General features: G+C 41.9%; 1 protein-coding gene across 1 annotated transcript in view; it reads right to left on the bottom strand.

Moving 5' to 3' along the window:
- Positions 1 to 11,842, bottom strand: part of SLA2 (Src like adaptor 2) — a 25,225-nt gene that overhangs the window by 8,659 nt on the left and 4,724 nt on the right. The window contains exons 2-4 of the mRNA XM_018554094.1: positions 6,142 to 6,249; positions 3,405 to 3,504; positions 848 to 934 (exon numbers count right to left, since the gene is read on the bottom strand). Coding sequence (XP_018409596.1) covers positions 848 to 934; positions 3,405 to 3,504; positions 6,142 to 6,217 — 263 coding nt within the window. The 5' untranslated portion in view covers positions 6,218 to 6,249. The remainder of the gene's footprint in view (positions 1 to 847; positions 935 to 3,404; positions 3,505 to 6,141; positions 6,250 to 11,842) is intronic.

Here is an 11,842-nt window from a genome sequence, read left to right on the forward strand (position 1 = left end):
GCGCCCCCTAGCGGGCACGCACGGGCAGAAAAGACCCGTCCAATGCGAACACCCGGTACCGGGTGTTTCACATATAGGCGATCAGTGGGTCCATAGCCCGCCGATCGCTTGTATGTGCATGTTTGCGTCCGCACCCGCCCGCCTTTTTCTTTTTTTGTCCCCCCCTGACCCCTCACCTTGAATCCCGGGATCCGCTGCCCCATCTGCGGCCCGGGATCGGCTCAAAAGTTTGTAGCAGGGCTTTTTGCATTGTACTGTGCCATTCTGTGCCTGTTCTGGGGTCAGCTTACTGCGTACCAATTTTCTTCTCAGGCTCAGGTACACCATATATAATACATACATACGCCATCCCATCCCTGAGCCATCCCAGGTTCCCATCTCTTCAACTGTCCCCTAACTCTTGCAGCAGGAGTGCAGTAATGAAGCAGGGAGCCTGACAGGTGGTCATGTGACCACCCACCCGGCTTCCTGAATGGATGGGAAGCCTGGAAAGTAGCAGCCACGCTCCCTCGCAGCTTCCCAGGCACTGAGGACTGAGGTTGTTATGTGAGGAATGTGATTGGGAACATTCCCTCCTTAGCATGTAATAACTGAGTAGAAAAGAATCTTGGTTCCCTCGGTTCAGTTGGAGATGGCACAGTTCTGCTCCTGCATATTCAATACTGACAATTAGAAAGATTAAGTGCAGCTGGTGAGCTGCACCCTCACAGACTAGGTCTGTGAGGGTGCTGGGAACTGGAAAATGTGAAAGTGTGAACGGCTTACAAATTTCATTGACTCTGTTGAATTTAGCCTCCTGTTTTAATGAATCCAGAAAGACGCAGGTATATTTTAACTACTGACTCACCTGTTATATACTTTAGCAATGTAATCCCTAGGCATGTAACATTCTCTTCCAGTTGTAACAGACATCACTTTCCACCAGTCTCCATCCCTGGAAAACATTACCATTTAAATGAAAGTTTAATTTATTGAAAAAAAGTCAACCACAATCATAATAAAAAATATCATTAGACTAATCATATTTTCTCATGCTAAAGTCCATGTTTCTAACAAATTGGTTCGGTAAGCCAGTTGGGTAAAGTTGGCAACTTTCTATGTATTGGTTCTTGCCTATCTCATTTAGTAAATATTATACAGGTATCTAAAATAACCATTGCAATGAGAATTGGATCAATAAATGCTGCCTAAGGTGACAACCGTTTACTTTTATGAAATATCTGCATCTTAACTGAGGCTGGCCATACATCTGGCAGCTTGACAGAGCAGTCAAACAAGTGATTGAAGTCATACAATGGTGGTTCCAACCCACCACAAGGAGACAGGATCCAATTTTCCCCGGTCGAACACGGAAGAAAACTCCGATTGCAAAATTGCTGTAGATATTTTCCCATTTTGATTCCATTTCAATTAGATTTTTCAATACTCTGTATTGAAGCTGTCAGTTTATTGTCCAGTATTGACTTTGCAACTGACCCAATTCTGGTGGTTACTCGAACTTATGGGATTGTTTTGTCACCGACAATTACTTTCAAATATATTTGCAATTCCCGGGGGTTTCAAGGAGGTTAAAAGTGACTGAAAGTTGCCATGTGCATGGCCACCTTTAGTGTATTCTACAATAGCTCTTTCACTGCATAAAAACACCAGTACAAGCACATTTGTTGCCAAGAAGAATATTATAAATAATAAAGCATATTTGTCTCAGACGGTGGTCAAGGGGAAGTTGGTTCATGAAAGTTTAGGGGCAGACTTGAGACTATAGTGTATTGGGACCGAGGTCCGTCACATTGGGCATGGCTGTTTTTCTCAGGCCCATGGACTATGGAGCAGTGAGATTGTGGAGGGGACTACACTTCAGTCTCTTGATGGTCTAGACCAGTGGTATCCATAATCCTTAGCGGTATGCGAACCAATGATTGGGTTAGTGACTGGATCTCTAAATAATCTCCTAAATATTAATATGGATTGAGGCAATGGGGCTTCTAACCAATCAGCGATCAGATCATTACAAACATCCTCCCTTTCTTAGTATTGCCAGTTGATATGTTGACATGGTTGGAGATTACATTGATTACTCAAAAATAACCATGAAAATCTTCCTAGTTGTAGCTCGCTTGACATCGTATGAAGTCATACTTTTACCTATTGAGACTGGTGAGGTTGATGATGACAGTTTACTGAATGTGCTACAGCCCCATATATTGGGGAATCCCATGAACCCCTCTAACCCTATTATTTGCTATCCGATGAATCCCTCTACCCCTACTATTTACTATCCGATGAACCCCTAAACCCATACTATTTACTATCCGATGAACCCCGCTACCCCTACTATTTACTATCCAATGAACCCCTATACCCCCTACTATTTACTATCCGATGAACCCCTATACCCCTACTATTTACTATCCGATGAACCCCTTTACCCCTACTATTTACTATCCGATGAACCCCTCTACCCCTATTTACTATCCGATGAACCCCTCTACCCTTACTATTTACTATCTGATGAACCCCTCTACCCCTGCTATTTACTATCTGATGAACCCCTACTATTTACTATCCGATGAACCCCTCTACCCCTACTATTTACTATCTGATGAACCCCTATACCTCTACCATTTACTATCTAGTGAACCCCTATACCCCTACTATTTGCTATCAGATGAACCCCTCTACCCCTACTATTTACAATCCGATTAACCCCCATACCCCTACTACTTACTGACTGGCAAACCCCTCTACCCCTACTATTTACTATCCGATGCTCCCATCTACCCCTGCTACCGTATTAATGGAAACATCTTGTAAATCAGTTAATCCCATATGAGAAAGTCATGCATGGGAAACATAGCTGCCCCAAAGAGTTCCAGAAAGTTTGAGACCCTTGATGTAACTCCAATATTGGCTTCCAACTGACTGATTACCCCATTCACCATTTTATTCAAATTCCTACTTAGATATGATTATGCCTTATGATACCTTTTGTTTAACATGGATATTCACAGAAACATGCATGAGACTGTCAGGTTTGCAATTTGATTTTCATTGTTACCATATATATTAGGCAATCTGTTGGGGGTCTGTAAATGTAAAAAAGTTAAGAACCCTTAGACTAGACACTATGAATGATGTGCAATCTTTTATAGAACCTGCAAACATTGATTGATTTGTTATATGTAGTGAGATCTATGTTTATGGACAATTTAAAAACTGACATTCTATACAAGATAATTTTGCAACATCATTATCTGGCCACAGAAATACTAACTGACGTACGTAGCTAAAAATATATACGGTACATTGTTTGCTCTAGCTGTGTCTAGGTGACAAAACTTGTGTACAGATTGTGCCTTATTCAGGCCGGTCAGGAAAAAACAAGGGTGTTTGAGGTCACTCACTCTGATAGAACGTTTAGCTTCTCCCCGAGTCGAACGCTTAAATCGGTTTGACCACCGGCTGGAAAATTGTACAAAGCCACAAATATGCACTTGTCCGCCACTGAAAAACAAGTAAACATCATTTCCACAGATGTTGCTAAAGTCATGACGTATATCATGTACAGAAACACAGTTTGACAACAAGTTATGCAACAGTACATGGTACTCTGTACTGGAATAATGGGTCAAAACTTGACTCTAGCCACAGAAGCCATGAAAAGAGTGTTGGAGGGTTAGAACCTATGCTAGTTTTTAACACTGGGCTTTCAAGACTAAGTTCCATAAGGGCTTATTCACACATATGTGTTTTAATGCACTTTATGCATTGTTGTAAAGCTGAATTCTGGGTTTAGTGAACAAATTGCCCTTGCAGTGGGCCCTCCAAACTGCTAGGATTAAATGCTTGTTTTGGCTAGGGGTAGCAGAGAAAGCTGCTATAATTAACTTGTTCATCCCACAGGCTTCATCTGCACTATAGAAGTCGTTTCCTTCACCGCTTCCCTTCACCGCTCCACATTCCAATGTCATTACATACAATGCAGGATCAGCAGACCTGCATTGTGCGCAAGGACTGGGAGAGCCCGTCCACATCGTGGAGCATTGGAAAACGAAGGAGAGCAACACAGTTGACAGGGGAGTGAGGAATAGGGTAAGAACAGCTGCTTATTCCTCTACCCGGAGACAAAAAGAAGCCTTCAACTCCTTCAGTGCCGGGATGGGGGGTCCCCACTGCGAGGGGGTCATTTCTTACGTAACCCAGAGTTCAACTTTAAAGCCCATTTACCTCATACTTTGCTTAATTCTGGTTACATCATCTGCTCTGCATATTAACCGTGTTATGTTGCCATTACTGAGAAGAACTGGTCCACCTCACCTGCTAGGTTTTTAGTGCTTGCTCAACTAGGGGGATATCTCTCCTAGTGTCCTGTCCTGGAGATACCTTTCACTAGTACAGGAAATTCAATAATCAGGCTATAAAAGACATGTGCCTATCAAGCTCAACTCAAACATTCAAAAATCTTTCCCCCTCTTTCAGGTTGGACAGATTTGCCCTCACTTCCCAACAGGAAACAGCAATAAAATACCTAAATAGGTTAAAACGTTTCCCTACTCTATAAAATAGTTTTGTTTTTTTTAAATTGTTTAGAATTGGTCTAATATGAGAGAGGCAGAGAGCTTTGATGAGAAACCCCTCCCAGTTCTCACTCGGACCCCCTAATCAGAAAGCAGCCAAGTACAAATTAAAGCTGGACAGATAAAGACCCAAATTAATGCTACTGCGTATTCATTAATATATAATTTAATGTATTTTTTAAAATATTTAAATGCAATCAGTGTAAGTACCTGAATTTGACTTGGTAGCAGCGTCTTGCAATCTTCTATACGGTAGAGTTTAGACTAGGAGATGGAGAAGCAGCAGTCAGTTGTGCTGCAGTGTTTATATGCTAAAAAGGGAAATGCTGATCCCTTACTCTCCCTACTACCTCGTAGCCCTTACTCTACTGACCTTATAGAATGGGGTCTCCATGTATAGGAAGCATGTGACCCCTCCCATGTGGCACTGCTTACACCTTAGCAGTCAATCGCCTTGTCCTCAACACTGTCAAGTGGGGAGGGACAGTGACCTCATCAACCTGGGTAAGCTCTGACACCATCCGACACTGGAGCTTACCCAGGAGGACTGCAATGGGGAAGGAGAACACATGGGGAATAAACCTTGCTGGTGGAGGGCAGTTTATCAGCAGACACTGTCATCTTCCCCTAAATTGGCAAAGTGACATTGTCTCTTTAAGATAAATTAATAATTACAATGGTGTGCTCACTGAAAATGCACTAATTTTTTTATTTAACTATGCAGAGTTGCTTCATATATTCCATCATTGTTAAAAATATTCCTCCTCAAAGTTTTTGTCACGTAGATCTTGATAAAAGAGCGACTGGCAAGCGGTACTTTCGTTTTCCCAATTTGCATAGTGAACCACCATCTTTCATTATGACTTATGGAAAACTTGAGTCAATCATTAAAAAGATGAAGAATAAAAAAAGCCAACAATATCGATTTTAGAACAGAAGAATAACCTGCCTTTAACAACCAATCATATTCCAGACACATCTTTATGACTGCGAGCTGGGCCTAATACTAGACCTATTTTACCAAACGAATATTCCTTGGGGTGGGTTTTGGGTGGATTCCACCATCTCCACCCAAAGGATGCAGTTATTACAAGGGGTCCCTCTTTCCTTCTCCGCAACAGGACAATGAAATACAGCAAGGACATCTCACCATTGGAGACCCCAAGAGTTAGAAGAGGTATTAGGCCAACCAATGTGTATCCAAACTGAAATATCAGAACCAGGAGAACCATTTAGGAAGCTGCCATTGTTGTCCTGGCTGTCATGTTGACCCTATAGCTTTAATACTTTATGGGACTGACCCAGAACATATATGAAGTTGAGGACTTCTGTCTTTGTGATCTGCACATTTATTTTGGCTCGGAGCTTTGAACACATTAAATCCAGAGGATCAATATTGCAGGCAAGCAACTTGCACTTCCAGAAAGAATTTAGCAATGCCTCAGGTTCATTTTAAGGTAAACTTATAAAGTCACATTCATGTAGAACTGTATGGGAAAGGATATATAGTTATGGCAGTTGTGTAGTAGCAACACTTTCACATTAATTTCTTTAGTGATCTTACCAGCAAGATTTGCTTGAGAGTTGGTTAGAGTCGTCTGAATCGATGAATATCCCCTTTTGCTGGGTAAGCTCCCCATTGATCCCGTTGAATCAGTTGTAGAACACAAATCTGTCAGAAATCAAGGGCACATTAATATACACATATTCCCATACACATATAGTCCTTTAAATGTGAGTATACAAAACAGATTTTTTTTGGCTTTGTATAAAGGAACACCCAACTATGTTACTATTGAGAAGAGGGTGGAAAACCAAAAACTGCTGTTTCACTATATATACAGTATATATACAGTATATATATATTACTTACATTTCCTTCTATAATATGCTACCCACCTTGATTGGTAAAGGCTGCTTAGAGAAATCATGGAGCCTCTTATTATCTCTGTCTCCTTACCCACTGCAACATATTATTGTGCTGTAGCAAATAGCATTATGTAGCTTTTGTGTAAAACTGTGGCCAGGCTACAGAAATCAAATATTTACTTATACTTAACAAGCAGTAAAAGAGCTTCAAAACAAGCCTCACTGACCTCGGTAGCTACAGGCACTGTGGAGTAATTCATTCTAAACCTATTTTCTCTACACTTGTTCCAGGAAGCACTGAGGCCAATGCATCATCAGGACAGCCAGGCAACTGACAATTTCAGAAGGAATGCTCAGCATTGGCAACTCCCATACTTCTCTTATGACAGATTTCATTTATTAAGGAACACCCGCATTAAGACTGTACTAAACAAGCTGCCATCATTGAACTTGTTGCCTGGTTGTTAATATAATTCACTGGCTTCAATAATTTCGGAGCCAAGTGAAAAAAGACGAATTCAGACTTCTGACTTGACTTTCTGCCTACTTGTCCCAGGTCATTGACTCAAACGCCAAAGCGAGCCAGGGAACTAGCATTTTTCAGAAAGACATCAGCAGTTGCTACCTAAACACTCCACTCAGTACAGCGGAATAATAGTTATAAGATTTCCTACCACATGCATACAAAACAGACATTTAACATGAAACCAGAACAGCACATCGGTAATAAAACGGGCGTCCTATCTTTTTTTATTTTTCAGTGGAAAATGAATCATAGATTTTCCCAGGTGTGCGCTGCCTGCGTTCCGCATTACAAACATGCTTGAAGCTTAAGATCTGTGTGGGCGATGGGGGAGAACCGTCATTTGATAATAAAGATCAGTTCACAATAAGTGCATGGAACAATGTTATAAGAGCCATCAGATACAAGAACACAAAAGAAAAATCATTCAACTGGTTATTAAAATGTACAAAAAAAACAGCCTGAAAAAATGCAATCTACAAGACTGCCCATTAATACACTATAAGGCCAAAGGTTCGCGGATGCCTAACCATTACACTTCTATAAGCTTGTCCAACATGCCATTGTAAGACCATGCCATTAAAGTATATGTACAGCCAAAACTTTTATTTTAGTTTTCCATAGAGTAGGCAAGGGTTAAAAGCCATCAGTTAATCTTTTGCCGTTTGTGTCCCATTGGGAAGAATTCCCTACACTGCCTTTCCAGATGACATAACATTAAGTAGGGATGCACCAATACTAGTATCGGTATTGATGCCGAATCCGAGTATTTGGGTGAGTACTCGTACTCGCCCAAATGCTTCCATGCCTAGCCCGATACCCGAGCTCCAGTTATCAGCAAGCCAGCCAGCGAGTCATTACATGCTGCCTGGCTCCATGCCAGGCGCCATGTAATGACTCGCTGCCCGGCTTCCTGATTTGTCGAGAAGCTGGCAATCAGGAAGCCCGGCGGCGAGTCATTACCCGCCCCCCGACTTCCTGATTTTCCAGAAAGCCGGCTCCTTGCTTCCTCGTCACCCAGCTAATCAGGAAGCCAGGTGACGAGTCATTACACTTCCTTAATGGGACTTCCGGTATTGGTATTCGATATCGGTACTCGTGCTTGATACCGTAAAACCGGTATCGGTGCATTCCTAACATGAAGTGATAAGAAATCTCCCCAAAGTGAAGGAAGATCTCTTCCTTGTCGCTGAAACATGTGTCCCCATTGAAAGAATAAACTCATACCTCACAATTGCCCTTCATTTGCAACCAAATCCCTCTGTCCCTCTTTCTTCCTCAGCTGTCCCTCTTTTTTGTCTGACGTACAGGTCTCTATGAAAAGCTTCTATTTCACTATCAGAAGTTTTATTCTGCACTGACACCTTCATCTTATCTCTTAATTATCTTTTTTGCTCTTTACAAAAGCTAGAATATAGCAAAATCCATTCTTAGTAATCTACATGGCAGGGATGTGTCCATTGCCGAAATATATTGTGCTATAAGGTGTCCCTCTTTCTCATTTCTGAAGGTTGGGAGATATGTTTAACTTCACCTCTGGTTCTGTTGACTGCTGTAAAATTTCTGATTTCCCATAATTTTCAGTCTCTGACAATGACCACCAACACCAGGATAAATAGAGAGGGCTTGGTTAAAAATACACTTTAATTAATATGGAGTTACCGTCCCCCCCACTTCCTTTGAGACTATGGGGTTGATTTACTAACCTTATAAACACGCCACGAACAAGTATACACCTCTGTAGTGTGTTCCCTCCCAGCATGATCTATTGGTGGAATCTAGACACCTTTGTAATGTGTACACACCCAGCAGGTGTGTGGTGCAAAGCCCTGCATGAATTGCAAGGTGATGTTGTGTAAATTAGCTCTACATTGTGTTGCTTGCGTTGATGAATGCAGCAATGTAAATACATGAGCTAACCATTTTTGTCTAAATTGTGAAGCAGCATTATATATGCATCATGTGCATGATTTTTCCATATAAGGCATTAGTGGAAATATGCTTTTAGAGACTTTTTGGTTGATAAATACGTTTTGCTGTGTAAAAATCACACGCACCTAGTGCGTGCGTGTGTTTAGGTTAGTAAATCACCCCCTATGCCTCAGTCTTTCTGGGAAGGCCTTCTACAAGATTTTGAAATGTGTCTGTGTGGAGTGTGAGTTCATTTTAGATTATAGCGCAGACCACAATAAGGCCAAAGACTTCTGGACACCTGACCATCACAGCTATTTGAGTTTGTTGAACATGCCATTAGAAATCAATGGCCATTATTATGGAGTTGCCCTTCTCCCTTTGTAGATATAATGGCCTCCACTCTTCTGGGAATGCTTTCAACAAAATTTTGGAATGTGTCTTGGGGGAATTTGTGGCAATTCAGCCAAAAGAGCATTTGTGAGGTCAGGTACTGATGTTGGATAAGAAGACCTGGCTCAGATTCGACATTCCACTTCACCCCAAATGTCTTCAGTAGGGTTAAGGTCAGGGCTCTGTGTAGGACACCCACTTTCCTCCACACAAAACTCATCAAACCATGTCTTTATGGAGCTGGCTTTGTACCCTGGGGGCCCAGTCATGCTGGAAAAGAAAAAGGCCTTCACCAAACTGTGAAGTGCACAATTGTCTAAAATGTCTTTGTGGTCCATGGGAACCTTCATCGATGGGCACAGTTGGTCACTGAGTTCAGCAGAAATGATTTTTAACCAATTCTATGAAGGTGTTGGAATTGGTAATTAATCGATCCATTGGCTCTGCATGGGCACCAGAAGGCACAAGAGACCAGAAGGTGAGCAGAGGCTGATTTGGTACACCAACATCTACCAGTTTTGGGTGGACTGACTCTTTAATAATAACATTGCACTTAAAATGATTATGATCATGAGAGATGACAACTCCCGATCACCAATCAGAGAGCCTTGTTCTGTGTTCTATAGGGTGCTGTATGAAGTGACAGTCAATCACACTATACGGTGGGCTTGTTACACTCATAAAAGAATTTGGTGGATTTCATCATTTGTTGTTCAGGTTCTTAGAATTGAGTTATATTTAGAGTTTTCCTCCCACCAGCTGCCGGGGTTTAACCATAGGAAAAACTAGTGGCTTTGTTGCAAAGAAAGTGTTACAGCTCCTGTTCAAGTATTTTATTTTATAAAAATGTCTTCAGTGAATCAAAATAAACATTATAAATCCATCAAAGTCTCATTAAACTAATTCATTAGGGTGGCACAATGGGTAGATATGTTTCCATCTCACAGGGGACCTCCTGGTTAATATTATCATGGTGGACAGCTGCTGTTAGTCTAGTAGGGGCTGGGATTTCTAGAGAACTAAGGCAAATAATTAGAAAAAATGGGAGTCTCAGTATTCAGTCTAAGGACTTGCGTACATGGGAATTGTTGCCAAATGCTGTCTTTTGCATTTGAGCACGAAACATAACAAAAGACTGGATTTGTCCTGCTGTAATGTAAATGCATCTAAATGAGGCCTGCTGCATCCAAAGAAATGCAACAAAAAGCAAAGCAGGTCAAAAGCAACCAACACAGAGTACAGCGGTCCAGGCTTTTGAGGTCCCCATACTCCCTGGTCCAGTGCTCCAATTAGCAGCACTCATGCTCCCTTAGTAGCTTCATTGATTGGAGCTTTGGGCAGGGCGGGACGGGTTGGATTGCTGGAGACCCAGCCCACTGTGCTCTGTATTGAGCCAGGGTCCGAAACTCTAGCTTGCTGATAGCACAGTGTATGTTACCCATTATTACTAAAATTATAGTCTGTCTGCATACAGTAATAAATACGGAAGCTGCAATTGGGCTTTAAGCAGCCAACCTGAATACCGGAAGGACCAAGAACAGCCTCTACCATAACAGAAAACAGGCAACATGGTGGCTAAGTGGCTAATACTCTTACAACAGCAGCTCTTGGGTTCTGTATTTAAATACCATAAGGGACACTATCTGCATGGAGTAGCTTATTCCCATCTGTTGCCGCAGGCGGCATCTTGTGGGGGGTTGGCACTGGCAGGCAGAGTGGCATGACTGCTGTGTTTCACAATGTTTGTAGTCTGCCTGCTGCCCCCTTTCCAGCCAGAGTGTCCCAGGATGCTAAGACCTGGGCGGGCAAATGTGTAAGGGCCATACACATTTCTCCACCCAGATCTTAGCAACCTAAGACACTCTTGCTAGTATCCCACCAAACCAATGACATCACTGGTTGCCAGGAGCTCAGTGGGACGCTGCACCCTATTAATCAAGAGCTGACCGCTAAGTTGGAGGGGGGAAGGGGGCAGATGTGCCTACACCATCATAACCACCTGATCAGGCTCAGTGTTAAATGAAGCCTTAGCATCCCTTTACACCTATACACATCTTAAGTTGGCAACAGGAGATTGTACAAGAATACAACACTGTGTCCTGATTGGCTCCAATTGATCTCATGTCATGTAGTATTAAAGCCAATGAGGCTTCAGCTTTTACACCGCCTGCGCTATTGTTGGGAAATTCTTAAATATACATTTTTTAGCGGACTTTCTAAATAAAACATTTTACTTTGGTCCTGAGAACCTAAGGAGGGGGGTTTCCTTGCCTATAAGTTCACTAAAGTATCAATAAGGATGCTGAGTAAGATGTATTTCCAATTGGGGTTTATCAGAAGAAAACAGACTGCTGAGAGTGTAATAGTGATACCGAGAAACACGACTGGGACTCCATCTTTAAATGCATGAAGGAGCACAACCATAAACAACATGTTTGTATAGAAAGCTCCCCATGTATCATTATGAAAGGAGAACTCCATTACCTACACTTTTAAAATGCACTGACTCTTTTAAAGCTGAACTCCATGCAGATATCAAAAGATACAATATTTCATCAACACTTTCAAC

This window comes from Nanorana parkeri, unplaced genomic scaffold, assembly GCF_000935625.1.
Source record: "Nanorana parkeri isolate BGI_ZX_2015 unplaced genomic scaffold, ASM93562v1 scaffold141, whole genome shotgun sequence".
Classification (NCBI taxonomy): Eukaryota; Metazoa; Chordata; class Amphibia; order Anura; family Dicroglossidae; genus Nanorana; species Nanorana parkeri.